Source organism: Gorilla gorilla, chromosome 9 (genome assembly GCF_029281585.2).
Source record: "Gorilla gorilla gorilla isolate KB3781 chromosome 9, NHGRI_mGorGor1-v2.1_pri, whole genome shotgun sequence".
Classification (NCBI taxonomy): domain Eukaryota; kingdom Metazoa; phylum Chordata; class Mammalia; order Primates; family Hominidae; genus Gorilla; species Gorilla gorilla.
Window position 1 is genome coordinate 55,338,881 of NC_073233.2, and position 18,407 is coordinate 55,357,287.

At 36.4% G+C, this 18,407-nt stretch overlaps 1 protein-coding gene across 1 annotated transcript; it reads right to left on the minus strand.

Moving 5' to 3' along the window:
* Positions 1-3,260: 3,260 nt before the first annotated feature.
* LOC101147533 (solute carrier family 25 member 33-like) lies at positions 3,261-4,480 on the minus strand. Its single transcript, XM_055354955.2, has one exon. It carries the CDS (start codon positions 4,310-4,312, stop codon positions 3,347-3,349), a length of 966 nt encoding a protein of 321 aa, XP_055210930.2. The 5' UTR covers positions 4,313-4,480; the 3' UTR covers positions 3,261-3,346.
* Positions 4,481-18,407: the final 13,927 nt, after the last annotated feature.

Here is an 18,407-nt window from a genome sequence, read left to right on the forward strand (position 1 = left end):
CCCTTCATGCCTTGGGAAAAAAGAGAAAGAGGAGTTAGTATCAGCTTGGATGAGGGTTGAGTGGTATCGGTCAAGGTGCCCCTTTGGTGACACTTGAACTTAAGTTTTAGAAAATGAATAGCAGAGATCTAGGCAAAGTAATAAGAGGGGAAAAAGCACTCTAGGAGGAGTAAAGCACAAGCATGAAGGAACAGAAGTATGCTTCTGGGACCCTGCAAGTAGATCAGATGGATTGAAAGGAAGGGTATTATGTGGATATCTGTAGGTATATGTGGTTTAACACCGATACTGTAGGGTTTGCATGAAAGGTAATTAGTCAATATTAGTTTAAAAGCTGTGAGGAGCCATTGGAGGATTTTAAGCCATGCAGTGACATAATCGTGCCTAGTTACTGCATAATTCAATGGACCAACAGCTGAGTTTGGGAGCTCAAAGGGAGCAACACGGTAGTAGATAGACAACCTACTTTTACTGGGAAAAACTTGGAGCATCTATCTGGGTTTGAAATAATAGCGTCCCAGGAGCTCTATTTCCTCCTGATTCCTGGCTAATGATGAAACACATTTGAGGAGTATCTGGAAATTTTCACTGAAAAACAGCCCCTTTAAGAGAACTCCACACTTTAAGAGTAGAGATTGTCAGGAATAAATAGCTTCAAATGAAAATCCTGTTATGCAGCTAAGAAATTCAACTGTGGCCAATCTCAATTAACTACAATTTTAAGTATATAGTCTAGAAGTTCTTAACTTAGTTGAAAAAAGGGGAAACAAACCCTTGGGGAATCAGTAAGGCAGTTAAAATCAGATTAAAATAAAGTAATGATGAAACTTGGAGGAACTTAGTATAAGAACCTAAACAATTAAAAGTTTAAGAAAGAAAGGCAGTTTCAGTGTTTTTTTTTTCTCTCCTTTTCCAAAAAACATTTAAGTATATCATTAAGTAGCAGGCACCCTGCTATGAACAATTCAATGTGCACCCAGGATTGAGAGACACTGCATTAGGCAGAAATTGCACTCACATAAAATGAGCCAGGCCACACAGGCCACAGTAGTCAAGATGAATCTAGAAAATGTCTCCTAACAGACCTCCAGACAATGCTGGGTGTAAATGGGAGGTCTGCTATTCTCTTGGCTTTCAATAGGAATTACTGATGGGCCTTCAAAGCCTCACCCCTCTTACCGGTGAAGTGGTGATAACAAAACTTACCTTACTCCCTTCACTGAGTTGTCCATTTATTTATTCGATAAATATTCTGTCATGTTAAGAATCATGACATGTCAAGCTCCAGTGATGTAGAAGCATAGTCCCTATCCTCATTGATCTCCCTCCATGTTGTGATAAACACATACATAAAGTGTTAAGGCAATGTAAATGATGCTCTTAAAGATGCGTATAAAGCCTATGGTTAGCAGCAGGAGCAGCTAACCAGATGGGGAAACGAGAAAGTGGTATTTAAATTGGATGAGTAAATTATAGGAAAGGTACCACACAGAATGTGTAGACTGACAGGGACCCTGGGCACTGATGTAATTGAAAAATAAAAGTGATCTGGTGTGGGATGCAATGTAGAGCAGTGCGGGATCAACAAGAAGTGAGCCCAGAAAGGTGGAGGTGGGTTACACTGTGAAAGGCCTTATGCATATCAGGGTGGGGAGTCTGGGCTTGATCCCAAGGATTAATTTGAACCTAAGTGCTTTAGATAAGAAGTAGCCATTCCTGGATTTTAATTTTAGAACTATGATTATAATGGATGTGTGTATTATATTAAATTATAATAAATCAAAACATAATACTTCTGTTTAGTGGAGATCATAGTATGGCAGGGGAGCAATAGTGACTAAGACAACTTCTACATATGACAAATAGCTATTACTTTTCTTAAGATGGCTATGCTGCCTCTCATTCTTCCAAAATTTCTCTTCATTTAACATAAATTATTGTCCTACTATTCTTCTCTAGAGTGATGCTTCTGAGGCTCTTAGAATAATAAAAAATGACTGATTGCTTCAGTAATAATTTCAATTTATTGGATGACAGTCATGCATCCAGTGCTATGCCGAGAATTTTCATATATATATATATATAATATTTATTTCTCCAACAAAACTGCAAGAAATGTATTAGTAATGGTAGCAGTAGTGAGAGTTAGCTCATATACCACTGTATGCCAGGTATTATTCAAAGCACTTCACACACAGGAACTCATTTGAACCTCAGAACAACCCTATGAGATATGTTATATTTGTATTTTACAGATGAGAAAACTGGAGGACAAAAGGGATATAAAACTTGCCTAAGGTTACACAGCCAGTAAGTGTGAAGTGGCAGAATCAACATTTGAAACCTGCAGTCTAAATATGATAAGTGTTCTTAGCCTTAATGAAGTATTTGTACAAAAGTACTCCCATTAAAATACACATAAAATAGGCAAACAAACAAAAAGTGAGGGTTTAGGCAACTTCCCTCTATTTAGTTGGTAAATGGAGTAGTAGGAATCAAACCTGAGTCTTTTGTACTTGGCACTTTTCAGGACACCAAGTGCTTCCAATTGTGTATTCTGCATATATATACACACACACACACATACACACAGTAAGCCTATATGACTTGCCCATTTTCTAAGTTAATCAGGAAAAAGAAAAACATTGAAAAAGATCTTTGAGTAGAAAACTATGTGACATTTCACATTAGAAATAAAAACTTCATCTGTTCACTGCTATGTCCATAGAAAAGAGAATCGTGCCTGTACACAGTTGATAATAAATATTTGATAAGTAACTATCCCAGAGGGTTTTCAGAATGTATCCCCTGGGAATGAGGAGAATATATTATATGTTTCTTCAAAACATATATTCAGAAAATAGATACAAACGAGCTATTACCTACAGGCAAGTACAGGAAATGTATGTAGTAAAATGGGAGATGAAAAGCTTCAGAAAGCAGAGTCCTTCCCTTAAGGAATTTTCAGGGAAGAAAGCCACTTAAACCATTTATATCTATTTATCTCTTTTTATATCTTTAATCATTTATATGATTTTTATATCTTCAGTCAAAGACCAAGAACTTGTATCTGATGGAGAAAGGTGTCTTTAAGTGCTATAAAGTAAAACTCATTATTCAAGGTAATAACAGTTAAGTAAGTTCAAAGTGAGCATATGTAGTACAGGCACACTTTCCCATACCCAACACTCTTGTCATAGCAGACAATATTTTCTGGTTTCCAACCTCCTCACTGAAATATTCCCAGTACTATAACCCTAAGCCCTAAGCATCAACTTTTTTTTTCTTTTTTTTTTTTTTTAGAGTTTTTCAGTTTTATTCTTCTAGAGCACAATTTTCCGGCCTGTTACTGAGTACGGTCTTCTAACAGGTACACAATTAACTCATAGGTAGACAACACAATGGCAGTATTTGGGATCTGCCGGATAAGCTGGGCAAACAGTCCTCTATAAAAGGCGAGGTAGCCTTCTTCCCGGAACACCAGGTGCGCCGTCTGGACAAAAGACTTGTACTTGGTGCCCTCTTCCCGGAGCCTCGTCCTTATAACTTCGTGTGGATAAGCAATGCAGGAGGCACAGCCCTTAGAAAGAGCAGCAGCTGCCATAAGTCCAAAAAAACTTGTGGAATTTTTCTCAGTCCCATTTGCAGAAGAGGCTAATGGAGCTTCTTTCAGATACTTCTTTAAACTTTCATAAATAGCAAAGCAGATTATAGTTTCGGAAATTCCAGCATACGAGGCAGTTAATCCTCTATAGAAGCCACGAATGCCTTTGGTCTGGTAAACGTAACGAGCACACTGGAGTGTATTCATCTGCTTAGAGCCCCTCACTTTCTGTTCTAGCTGCATTCGGGTTTTAACCATCCATATAGGATTCATTAAGGAATTTGTGATAAAAGCTGCAGAGCCAGCTGAGAAAATATGCACAATATTGCTGTTAGGCACGAAAATGCCATTAAATTGCTCTTTGGCTTTGGAGTAACATGCAAAATATACAGCCCTTGATGGTGCAACTCCAATCAAATTTGGACCCAAGCCTCTAAAAAGTGACTTTGGTCCCTCTTTCTCCAAGATCGACTTCAGAACCTGAAAGAGTCCAGGTGTCACGGATGTTGGTCTCACCATTCCAGCTCCACTAATGGTCCCCAGATGAACCTGAGGATAGTAGACTGTCCGGAGAGCTAATCTTGAAGACTGCAACCGTGTCTTAATGACTTCTAGTGGACAAGTGAAAATAGCACCAACTGTGCCTCCACACCCGCCGGCGAAGAGGTGAAGCAGCGTGTTCGCCTTCTGCTGGCCGCCCGTCGCCATGGCCGCGCCGGCTCCGCGGCCCGTCGCCGCCCGGTGGCGAGAGCGCGTGGCGGCTCGAGGGATGCGCGAGGTCGCCGGGTCTTGTCTCCCCGCTGCCCTCAGGGGGCTGCCGGCAACGCCTCCATGCGCGCGCGGGATCCAACGCCCGGCTCTGCTCAGCCCGCGCCTTCCGCGGCGTGGCCGCCGGCGCCTCACCGGCCTCTGCGGCGCGAGCCCGGCGGGGGCAGCATCAACTCTCATGTGACATTAATAGCCTTACTGCTCTCCCCCAACTGTGGTAGATTTCAGTTGATTCTGAGAATTACAGTGGAAAAGTTTATCATATATCTACTATCTGTACAGATATAGAACTCCTTTATTTTGAATGACAAGTCTTTCCCCCAGACAAGAGGATATCATTCCTATTGTGCACAAGGCCCTTCAGACACAAACTCTAACACTTGTAGCCTCCCCAGTAATTGACATGGTTTGGTAGGAATTCAGAGGAATTATTCTTTATGTAATAATCTACATGATAATCTTCATGTAATAACCTACATGATAATCTGCATATGAACAGGCAAGGTTTCCACCTCTGCTTCAGAAAATGAGAAAAATGAGTGCTTAGTTTGGTGCTTATAAACTAAAACAATAGTAGAAAAGTGGGCAGCAAGAACAAAATAGCAAAAATCTATGGGTATCAGCCCAAAGTATTTGAATTTATTCTGTATGTAATATATGTGCAGTGGAAGACTATTGCCCTTTGAAGAGTGGAATTGTGTGAAAAAATAGTGCATAGAAAGAATTATATGGAGGTGTTACGCAGATTGGATTTTGTTGTTGTTGTTGTTGTTGGAGGGATTAGAGGCAGGGGACCAATACATATGATGGGGCTAAGTACCTATGGCCCATACTAAATGTAAGAAAAATCAGAGGTCATATCTGTAGATAAGACAAGAAAGCAAAGAAGGTAAAAAATATGTGAACACAGAGATGCCATCTACAAGAAGCAAAATTCTCTATGAATTATCTATGAACTCAAATGCTTCTTTCCAAAGAACAGCAAATATTCTATTGCTGTTCAAGGAGTTCAAGTAAACTCCTTGTTTGAAGGCTTTTCCCTACCCACTTATATATCCTTGGACAGTGAGAATCATTGTTTTTATCTCCCATATCCCTGAGTTCTTGTGATTTGCTTATTTACTTTTAAAAGCATCAATGAGGGTCCGATTTATCATTTTTTGTTGTTGTGCCCAAAACATTTGAGAATCTGTAGTTTAGAAGTTGTTATTAGGTATACTCACTGAAAAAATATGAGCTTCTCAGAGGCCTGATTACCTAATGGGCTTAGACTCAAAACTGACGTAACTGTCAATAAGGCTTAAAAGAATTAAGTATGCACTAAATAGGTAGATAGCATTTACTGAGAAGAAAAGGAAAAGTGAACACATTTCCTTGAAGGAGTGGAAGAGAAATGGCACTTAAGAAAAGCAGTTTTCCTTACAAAGGAGAGAGGAGAGTTCTTAGATATATAAATAACATATTAGACACTTCACAAATATTAGGGCTTGAAAGAACACTGCTCATCCATGTCCCTGCAAAGGACATGATCTCCTTTTGTTTTTTTTTTTTGTTTTGTTTTGTTTGGCTGCACAGTATTCCACGGTGTATGTGTACCACGTTTTCTTTATTCAGTCTATCATTGATGAACATTTAGGTTGATTCCATGTCTTTGCTACTGTAAATAGCGCTACAATGAACATATGCATGCATGTTTCTTTATAATAGAATGATTTATATTTCTTTGGGTATATACTCAGTAATAGAATTGCTGGGTCGAATGGTATTTCCGTCTTTAGGTCTTCAAGAGATTGCCAGACTCTCTTCCACAATGGTTGAACTAATTTATACTTCAACCAACAGTGTACAACAAACTCCCATGACATAAGTTTACCTATGTAATCAACCTGCACATGTACCCCTGAACTTAAAATAAAAGTTAAAAAAAAAAGAAAGAATACTGTCATCTAATCCAGGGTTGATAAATAAGTCATCTAGAGTCCGTGAAATATTTGAGGACTTGCCACCCGAATGGACTTCGGAGACTTTACCCCAATCACAATTAGAGCAGTTCTACTTGTATCTGTTTTACATGTTGAAATGACATTCAGTGTAGGAATTTTTTTTTTTAAAAAGGGTTTCTGGGTTTCCACTTCTGGATTGGCAGTGGGAGAAGCTTCACGGACCTTCTCCTTTGCAAAACAAGCATAACTAGTAACAATTATGAAAAAATAATACTCCCCCACTTAAAGTCTCTAGAAGTTATTCTAAGGGTACACAGCAAATGCTGAAACATTTATTCAAGAAAATCTACTACAACATTAAGAGCAGTGAGGCTCTGTGGCATTTGAATCATGATCTTTTAACTTCCTCTCACTTGACAGAGATTGTGTTGAATTTATAGACTAACTTAGAAAGTATTGTCATGTTAATGATAGTTAAGTCTTCCAATCTGTGAACAAGGGGGGTCTTCCTGTTATTTTATTCAGATCTTTATTAATTTCTTTCAATAGTGTTTTATAGTTTTCAGTATATAAGTCTTGCCCTGATTTGGTTAAAATTATTCCTAAGTATTCTATTCTTTCTGATATTACTGAAATTGTTTTCTTACTTTCCTTTTCAGTTTGTTTATTGCTAATGTTTAGAAATACAACTGATTTTTATATAATGATTTTGTATCTTGCAATTTCTCTAAACTTGTTCAAACTGTTTATTTGTAGCTTCTTTATGATTTAAGACACTATTATCTGCAGAAATAGTTTTAATTTTTCCTTTCCAGTGTGGACAATTTTTATTCTTTTTCATGCCTAATGGCCCTGGCTTAAACCTTCAATACAATGTTAAACAGAAGTAGTCTAAGCAAACATCTTTGCCTTGTTCTTTACATTAGGAAAACTATTTGAGTTTTTTTTTTCAGTTTTTAGTAAGTGAGTATGATGTGTTAGCTGTGGCTTTTTCATAGGTGTTATTTATCAGAATGAGAAAGCTCTTTTTTTATTCCTAGCTTGATGCATTTTTTTTTATTATTATACTTTAAGTTTTAGGGTACGTGTGCACATTGTGCAGGTTAGTTACATATGTATACATGTGCCATGCTGGTGCACTGAACCCACTAACTCGTCATCTAGCATTAGGTATATCTCCCAATGCTATCCCTCCCCCCTTCCCCCACCCCACCACAGTCCCCAGAGTGTGATATTCCCCTTCCTGTGTCCATGTGATCTCATTGTTCAATTCCCACCTATGAGTGAGAATATGCGGTGTTTGGTTTTTTGTTCTTGCGATAGTTTACTGAGAATGATGATTTCCAATTTCATCCATGTCCCTACAAAGGACATGAACTCATCATTTTTTATGGCTGCATAGTATTCCATGGTGTATATGTGCCACATTTTCTTAATCCAGTCTATCATTGTTGGACATTTGGGTTGGTTCCAAGTCTTTGCTATTGTGAATAATGCCGCAATAAACATACATGTGCATGTGTCTTTATAGCAGCATGATTTATAGTCCTTTGGGTATATACCCAGTAATGGGATGGCTGGGTCAAATGTTATTTCTAGTTCTAGATCCCTGAGGAATCGCCACACTGACTTCCACAATGGTTGAACTAGTTTACAGTCCCACCAACAGTGTAAAAGTGTTCCTATTTCTCCACATCCTCTCCAGCACCTGTTGTTTCCTGACTTTTTAATGATTGCCATTCTAACTGGTGTGAGATGGTATCTCATAGTGGTTTTGATTTGCATTTCTCTGATGGCCAGTGATGATGAGCATTTTTTCATGTGTTTTTTGGCTGCATAAATGTCTTCTTTTGAGAAGTGTCTGTTCATGGCCTTCACCCACTTTTTGATGGGGTTGTTTGTTTTTTTCTTGTAAATTTGTTTGAGTTCATTGTAGATTCTGGATATTAGCCCTTTGTCAGATGAGTAGGTTGTGAAAATTTTCTCCCATTTGTAGGTTGCCTGTTCACTCTGATGGTAGTTTCTTTTGCTGTGCAGAAGCTCTTTAGTTTAATTAGATCCCATTTGTCAATTTTGGCTTTTGTTGCCATTGCTTTTGGTGTTTTGGACATGAAGTCTTTGCCCACGCCTATGTCCTGAATGGTAATGCCTAGGTTTTCTCCTAGGGTTTTTATGGTTTTAGGTCTAACGTTTAAATCTTTAATCCATCTTGAATTGATTTTTGTATAAGGTGTAAGGAAGGGATCCAGTTTCAGCTTTCTACATATGGCTAGCCAGTTTTCCCAGCACCATTTATTAAATAGGGAATCCTTTCCCCATTGCTTGTTTTTCTCAGGTTTGTCAAAGATCAGATAGTTGTAGGTATGCGGCATTATTTCTGAGGGCTCTGTTCTGTTCCATTGGTCTATATCTCTGTTTTGGTACCAGTACCATGCTGTTTTGGTTACTGTAGCCTTGTAGTATAGTTTGAAGTCAGGTAGTGTGATGCCTCCAGCTTTGTTCTTTTGGCTTAGGATTGACTTGGTAATGCAGACAAACAGAGAGCCAAATCATGAGTGAACTCCCATTCACAATTGCTTCAAAGAGAATAAAATACCTAGGAATCCAACTTACAAGGGATGTGAAGGACCTCTTCAAGGAGAACTACAAACTACTGCTCAAGGAAATAAAAGAGGATACAAACAAATGGAAGAACATTCCATGCTCATGGGTAGGAAGAATCAATATCGTGAAAATGGCCATACTGCCCAAGGTAATTTACAGATTCAATGCCATCCCCGTCAAGCTACCAATATCTTTCTTCACAGAGTTGGAAAAAAGTACTTTAAAGTTCATATGGAACCAAAAAAGAGCCCACATCGCCATGTTTGTTTTTTAAATCATGAAAGGTACTATCTTTTTCTGCACCTATTGAGATGACCATGGGTTTTTATTTTCTCTTTATTATATTAATGTGGTATAATAAATTTATTGATTTTAATATGTTGAGCCACCTTTGTATTCCTCAAATAAATCCAGTTTGGCTTTGACATAAACATTTTTATATGCTGCTGGGCAGTTTTTCAGTATTGTGCTTAGAATTTTTTTTCCATTTATATTTGCAAGTGTTATTGTTCTGTAGTTTTCTCTTGTGATGGTTTTTTGTCTGACTTTGCTCACAGGATAATACTGGCCTCGTAGAGTAAGTCAGGAAATGTTCCCTCCTACTCTACTTCTTTTGAAATACTTTAATTAATGTTCTTTAAACATGTGAGAAAATCAATTAATTAAGCTATCTTGTCCTGAGATTTTCTTTGTAGATTTTTTTTTTTGTTTTTGGATGAGTAGCTTGTATCTTTACTTACTACAGGTCTGTTTAGATTTCTATTTCTTCTTGAGTCTGTTTTGGTAATTTGTGTGTTTCTAGGAATTTATTTTATCTACTTTATCTAGTATCAATTGCTGCCATACAATTGTTTATAGTATTCCTTTGCAATTTTTTCTCCTGTAAAGACAATAGTAATGTCCCCTCTTTCATTCTTGATTTTAGTAATTTGAATCTTCTTCTTTTTTTTTTTTTTTCTTGGCCAGTCTAGCTAAATGTTTGTCATTTTTGTTGATCTTTTCAAAGAATCAACCTTTGGTTTCATTGATTTTCTCTACTGTGTTCGTATTCTCTATTTTGCTTATTTCTACTCGAGTCTTTACTATTTTTTCTTCTTATTTGAGTTTAGTTTTGATCTTTTATTTTCTTGTTTCTAAGGCAGGTGGTTATGCTATTAATTTGTGGTATTTCCTTTTTTAATGTAGTCATTAATAACCATAAATTTCAGGCTGGGCATGGTGGCTAATGCCTGTAATGCCAGCACTTTGGGAGGCCAAGGTGGGCAGATTACCTGAGGTCAGGAGTTCAAGACCAGCCTGACCAATATGGTGAAACCCTGTCTCTACTAAAAAATACAAAAATTAGCTAGGCCTAGTGGCAGGTGCCTGTAATCCTAGCTACTCAGGAGGCCGAGGCAGGAGAATCACTTGAACCCAGGAGGCGGAGGTTGCAGTAAGCTGAGATGGTGCCGTTGCACTCCAGCCTGGACAACAAGAGTGAGACTCCATCCCAAAAAAAAAAAAAAAAAATTTCCCTCATTGCCACTTTTGCTATTCTCCATGGCTTTGGTATATTTTGTTTTTAATTTATCTCAAAGCATTTCCTAAATCTCTTGTGATTCTTTCTTTAATTCAACTATTATTTAGCAGTATGTTGCTTAATTTCCCCATATATTCATAAATGTTTCAAATTGCTTTTTATTATTAGTTTCTATTTTCTTTTCCATTGTGGTTGGAGAATATACCTTGTATGATTTCAATCTTTTCAAAGTTTTGAGACTTGTTTTATGGTCTCACATGTAATTAATCCTGGAAAATAGTCCATGTGCACTTGAAAAGAATGTGCACTCTGTTGTTGGGTAGAGTGTTCTGTAAATATCTGTTAGGTCTCATTGGCATATAATATTGTGCAAGGTTTTTCTTGCTGATTTTTGGTCTAGTCCTATCCCTTACTAAAAGTGGGTATTAAAAAGTCTCTATTATAGTTGACTTGCAAATGTTTGCCTTCAGTTTTGTCAGTTTTTGCTTCATGTATTGTGTGGCTCTGTTGATAAGTGCATACATATTTATAATTCTTGTATCTTCTTCAGCAATTGACCTTTTTATTGTTATATTATGTCTTCTTTTGTCACTTGTTAAAATTTTTGTCTTAAAGTCTGTTTTATCTGATATTAGTATACCTATTCAAGCTCTCTTTTGAATATTTTTTACACAAAATATCTTTTTCTTTTCAACCTATCTGTGCATCTAATATGAGTCTCTTGTAGACAACATATATTGTGGTCATTTTAAAAAATCCAGTTAGCCAATTTGTGTCCTTTTATTGCAGAACTTAATCTATTTATACATCATGTAATGGCTGATAAAATGTCATTATTCTTGACATTTTTCTATTTGTTTTCTATACATGTTATGTCTTTCTTTATTGTTCCTCAGTTCTTCCATTACTGCTTTCTTTTGTGTTGAATACATAATTCCTAGCTGTTCCCAACCTTTTTGGTGCCAGGGGCTGGTTTCATAGAAGATAATTTTTTCATGGATGGAGGTAGAAGGGATGGTTTTGGGATGAAACTGTTCCATCTCAGTTCATCAGGCATTAGAGTCTCATAAGGAATGTGCAACCTAGATCCCTCACATGCCCAGTTCACCTGCCGCTTAGCTGACAGGAGGCAGAGCTCAGGTTATACTCACTTCACCACTCACCTCCTGCTGTGTGGCCTGGTTCTTAGCAGGCCACAGACAAGTAGCAGCCCATGGCCCAGGGGTTGGGGACCCCTGTTATATGGAGCATGCTCTCATTTTTATGCTGTTATTGTCCCACATTTTATCTGTATACATTATATGCCCACCAACCTGGATTTATAATTATAGCCTTATATATTTTCTTTTAAATCGGATAGAAAAAATAAGTTACAAACTCAAAGAGCATTTTTGTAGTCTTTTAAATTTATCTATGCAGTTATCTTTCACAGTGCTCTTTACTTTTTCTGGTGGATGAGTCACTGTTTAGTGTCCTTTCTTTTCAGCTTGAACTGCTTCCTTTAGCATGGTTGGGGGAAGCCTACCAGCAATGCAATCTCTCAGTTTTTCATTTATTGGGAAATTTCTTTATTTCTCTTTCATATTTGAAGAATAATGTTGCCAGATATAGAAATCTGGGGTCACAGTATTTTCTTTCAGCACTTTGAATATGCCAATCCTTTGTTTTCTGGCCTTCATAGTTTCTGGTAAGAAGTCAGTGCTCTCTTCTCACCTTCTAGCACTTCTGTTACACATATGTTGATATACTTAATGATGTTGCTCAGATCTCTTAGGTTTTGTTCATTTTTAATTTTTTTTTTTTTGCATTTTATTCTTCAAAGTGGCTAATCTCAATGGAATGAGAAGTGCAGGGACTTGTCTAAGGTAATAAAACTGTCTGATAGTAGATGAGAAACTACTGCACAAGTCCCTGCCTTAACCCAGTTATTTGCTCATTCCATTGAATTAAAAGAAGATAAACTAAAAATATACAATCTCTTTTTAACCACCAAAGAATATCTACAAGTGGATAATTTTAGTTATCAGAGAAAACATAGCCCCTGGAAAATAACATGTCCAAAGTTACATGAATAGTAAATGGCAGGGCCAGGAATTAAAACAATGTTCTTAAGAACCAATCTGGTTCTTAAGCCCATCAACTCCTAACTAAAAAGAATAATGTAATTAAATAAGAGGGAATAATTATTAATCAAAATTAAGACAGATTCAGTATAACAATAGTGGTATGTGTTTTTAAGAAGTTACATATGGTTCTATCATTATGCATTGATGATTGTCCAGCAGATATGCTGGGAAGTTGGTAGAATGCCAGCTTGGAAGGAAAGATGTGGGGTCACAAGTGAGCTGTGCCTAGAATATTATTCTGGTTTTAAGTAGGGTAAGCCCCTGAAAGGAGATCCATGTCTAAACATGAGCATTCAAGGAATTTTATGAACTCTGGTTTGACTTTGGCTTACTATTTTACTTCTTGTTCCTATTTTTTCCAACTTCTGATATATTTTGTTAACCTAACTACATTAGCTACTTCAGAGTAGTAATATTTGATGTTATTTCCAAAGGGACCTAATTTAGTGTGAGATCTATTGTTCAGAAACAGGTGGTTGAGGTTACAGCTTTGGGTAGTCTGCCTGCTTGGCATTACTTTCTCAGTGATAGAAGTTTAAATAGTGTCAACCTTCTTGAGAAAAAGACTAAAAAGAATAAGGCCAAATACTAATGTTCTAGCCAAATATTATACACAACAGGGCAGAATTTGATTCTCAGTATGAGAAGGAAAGTGCTAAGCTTGCAAGGAAGATGTCTAGCCTGTGTAAAAAAAGAGATTAGGAGAACGCTATAGTCATCGTGTTCTTAAAATTCATTTTTAGCACATCTGTGGTTATGTAAATGTTACGAATTCTAGACTCATTCATTTTGGGCATGAATGCAATGGTTCTCAACCCATTATAATACTGATGCCCAGACTTCCATATATGTTAATTCAGAATTTCTGTGTTTGGGGCTTGCACATGGGTATTAAAAAAAAAAAAACAGGCCGGGCGCGGTGGCTCACGCCTGTAATCCCAGCACTTTGGGAGGCCGAGGTGGGCGGATCACGAGGTCAGGAGATCGAGACCACAGTGAAATCCCATCTCTACTAAAAATACAAAAAATTAGCCGGGCGCAGTGGCGGGCGCCTGTAGTCCCAGCTACTTGGGAGGCTGAGGCAGGAGAATGGCGTGAACCCGGGAGGCGGAGCTTGCAGTGAGCCGAGATTGCACCACTGCACTCCAGCCTGGGCGACAGAGCGAGACTCCGTCTCAAAAAAAAAAAAAAAAAAAAAAAACACTGATTCGTGCAGCAAGGATTGAGAAATACTTTTGCAATAGATTACCTATTCCGGTAGGTATAACTTAGAAAATGGATGAAACAGACATAATAACAATGTATTAAGTAACTCCAGCTGAGTGAGGTTGGCAAAGGTACTGGCTGCTCCCCACTCTGCTCTGAAAGAATGGTGTTTTATCAGAGCCTCATAGTTGGTCTCTGGTATTAGATTTGGCAGTGTATAGTGGGAATAGATAGGTCAGTCTTTGGAAGGAAGAAAGCCATATTGTTGAACCTATGCAAAGGCTTAGAAAACAGGCCAGGGCCTATTTACATTGTTTGCAATTAAATGTACAATAAAAATACCTTGTTTTTCTTAAATTCACCCAATATCTGTCCACTTATCATATTTGTTTCTTCATAATTTAATGGGAATTTTTTCCCATATATTCTATGATGCACATTATAAAAAGTGTCAAAGAAGATGATCATAAATCCTCATTTTTTCCAATCTAACACCTAACTTTAAAATCTTTTCATACTTCACACTGAGCCAGAAACAGCCCCAACTTATTTCACTTTTTTTTTTTTTTTTTTGCACATTTTCATTTGGCCAGATGTTGCCATATAGGTAATAAGAGATTTCATTTATTTTTCCTTTGAGGAAAAGTTGTTACATCCATCAGGCTTCTAGCAAAAAAAAAATCAATTTTCTTTTTTGTTCTTGCCTGATTTGATATAGGTAGCTAATATGGAAACATAATTTTTCTCCTTCACTACTTTCAAGGTATCAGGTGTCATAATTCCTCAAATTATAAATAGTTAAAAGAAACATAAAAAACGTTTCTCATCTGTGTTCAGATAGAATCCATTTGAGAAGAAAATTTTTCGCCTTTCACCATAGCAATCAATATACACTCCATTGTCATAATGCCACACCTTCAACATGAATTTAAAGGCATAGAAATAAGTGTTGTGGAATCAATTAGCACAATCTTTTGGGACTTTGCACCAAAACACAATTGCACATTGTTAAGTTTTATGAAGAACATGATTTTTTTTAAAAATCCATGTTCTCAAGATACATTTGGGGTGTTGCTATATGGTAGTGCAGGAAAGTCTATATGCATGAAATTCAGGGCCTTCTTTGAAGAGTTTTTAGCATTTCTGTGTTCAATAATTTAATGGAAGACTACAGTAACCAAAGAAAGGTGAAAATCACTCAGATTTCCAATTCTCTAGGAAAGAAAGTTTGAGTCATTTGATAGGTAGAGATCCTTAGCCAGCCGAAATGCTGGCTGAGTGCCAATATAACATTTAATGGGTAGCAAAAAAAATAAAATACAATGAGGTCTGCAGCAGCTATGCATCTTTTCTTTCCTGGTCCTGTGTTTTCACATATAACCTAATTTGTGTCTGTCTGTGTGTATACATATACAGTATTTTTATATATTAACATTTCATGTCTCATTATTTCATATGTGTTATCAACGATATTTAATCTTATAATTCTCTCTTTAGAGTACAGAATGTTTATATAAACCATGACAAAATTTGAGGTTTATATAACATCTCCCAGAGATGGATAATATGGCTATTAATCAGAAAGGAATAATTAATCAGAAATGGCTTTTGGGACATCAGTTACCTCTTCATGGGGATAGAATGAAATAATCTTGGTTTGAAAAAACTAGCATAAGTTTGTTATTGTTATTGTGTGAAATTTAACTAAGTATGGGAGGGTAAATGTGTATCAATGCCTGATAGACAAGAGGTGGACTGTGCCAGTTTTTAAGCTATTGTTTCCAGCCCCAACGACGTCGTACTATATTCCACTTTGGGATACTGGGGCTGACAATGTGTAAGCTGCATTTCTCTTTTGCTAGTTGAATCCCTGATAGACACTACATATAGGCTAGAACAGCAAAGGACTTGTTCCTTCTTGTTTATTTCAGTGACTGTTCTTTACCCTAGGAAGAGCAGTAGAGTCTAGCTTCTAGCTTTCTTATCAGCACACCAAGAATCAGCATTATCATTCCTCTTAAGAAGTTTCAACATGCTTTAGGCCGTATTCCCCATTCCCTCACACCCGTACATCCCTCTCTGCTCAAAAATCTGAGATCTAGTTCTGTAGAGCACTAGTATACTCATGAGCTATCAGTACCAGTTGACTAAAGCCTCCTACTCAGGAGTTTGAATTCCTGCCCTGTGAGGCTCCTCCTCCAATGTCAGGTGATATGAGATATCACTACTAAATAAACAGCGTCCCCTCTTCAGAAATCTGAGTCCAGGTTTTCGAAGCCCTTCCCAAAACTACTAGATTCTAATATCTGTTACTACTTTGTTATTTTTCCCCAGCCCTAGGAGTGGTACTGCTTCCTCCAATGCCTATCTCTGTAATTTTTCAGTTTTTTTTTCCACTTTTGAATTTTCAAATATCTGTTTAAGCTATTATGTATTATTATATAAACAACTGACATTATTAAAACAACTAGCATTGTTTCTGTTTTTTCTCATCGAATCTTGACTAATACAAAACATGAACACACACATATATACACACACATACACATATACACAAGTGCACACACATACCTCTATCATTTTGTATAAAACTATAGAAAACAAAGTTCTTTATAGCTAGTCAAATGTGGGTTAATGTGATTTTTTTAATACAAAGTTAAGAAAAACCTAGTAATTATAGAGTGTACATTGAAGGCATATGACATAGGACAGTATCAGAAGTACTTGGTGTGTATTTAGATTTCATACATTTTACAGGCAAAAACTTACGTTCGCACATCCAAGTTGCTCCAAAAATATTTGTAAGTTTTTCAATAACAAATACCCGATTTTAAATTAAAGTTTAAAATTATATTCTTGAGTTTTATTAACAATATTTTAAGTGCTCATTAGCCACATGTGCAGATATAGGTCATTGTCTTTATTACTCATATTTCACCCTGATTCTATAGCAAACCATATGTAAAATTTTTGAACAATATATGGCAGTTTAATGATGTCAAAGATGAGAACAGAAGTAAAATGCCACTGTTAATTAAAATATGTGACTCGTTTTGTCAGAAGATACTAGACCAGCAAGTAATAATAATAATAATAAATATCAAAAATTACTGAAATGTATAATGGAAAAACAATAGAGATAATCAAGTAAACTAAAGCTGCCTCTTAGAAAAAGACAAATACAATGAATAAAGGTCTAATTAGGCTGGTTATAAAAAATTAGAAGAGACAGAAATTACCACTAACAAGAATGAATTAGCGGCATCACTACAGAACCTACAGATATCAAAATGAGAGAGAGTAGACATTATGAATTATTGTATGCCACTAATTTGACAATTTAAACAAAATGAACTACTTCTTTGAAAACCACAAACTACTAATGTTCATTCAAGAAGAAATAGATTGGTTGGGTAACATTAAATTTATTAAACCAATTGAGTTTTAATTTTAAATCTTTTCTACAAGGAAAATTTCTAATCTAGCTGACTTTATTGGTGAATTCTACCAAACATTTAAGAAAGGAATATTGCCAATTAAATACAAACCCTTCCTAAAACTAAAAGAGGAAGGAACATTCATTTTATTTTATTTTATTTTATTTTATTAATTTATTTTTCATTAGGTCCTCAAGGCAGAAAGTCAACAAAAAAACAATGGATTTAAACTATACCCTAGAACAAATGGGCTTAAGAGATACTTATAGAACTTTCAACCCAACAACCACAGAATATACATTCTATTCATCAGCACATGGAACTTTCTCCAAGATAGATCATAGGATGGGCCACAAAACAAATCTTAATAAATTTAAGAAAATTGAAATTATATCAAGTACTCTCTCAGACCACAGTGGAATAAAATTGGAAATCAACTCCAAAAGGAACCTTCAAAACTAGACAAATACATGGAAATTAAATAACCTGATCCTGAATGATCGTTGTATCAACAATGAAATCAAGATGGAAATTTAAAATATTTTTTGAACTGAACAGTAATAGTGACACGACCTATCAAAGCCTCTGGAATGCAGCAAAGGTGATGCTAAGAGGAAGGTTTACAACCTTTAACATCAAAAAGTCTGAAAAAGCACAAATAGACAATCTAAAGTCACACCTCAGGAAACTACAGAAACAAGAAGAAACCAAACCCAAACCCAGCAAAAGAAATAACCAATATCACAGCAGGACTAAATGAAATTGAAACAAAAGAAATATAAAAGATAAGTGAAACAAAAAGCTGGTTCTTTGAAAAGATAAATAAAACTGATAGAGCATTAGCAAGGTTAACCAAGAAAAGAAGATAGAAAATCCAAATAAGCTCAATTGAAAACGAAATGGGAGACATTACAACTGATGCTACAAAATACAAAAGATCATTCAAGGCTACTATGAACATCTTTATGCACATAAATTAGAAAACCTAGAGTAGATGGATAAATTCCTGGAAATACATAACCCTCCTAGACTAAATCAGGAGGAATTAGAAAGCCTGAACAGACCAAAAACAAGCAGCGCGATTGAAATGGTAATAAAATTACCAACAGCAACAAAAAAACGTCCTGGACCAGATGGAGTCACAGCTGAATTCTATCAGATGTTCAAAGAATTGTTATGAATCCTACTGACACTATTCCA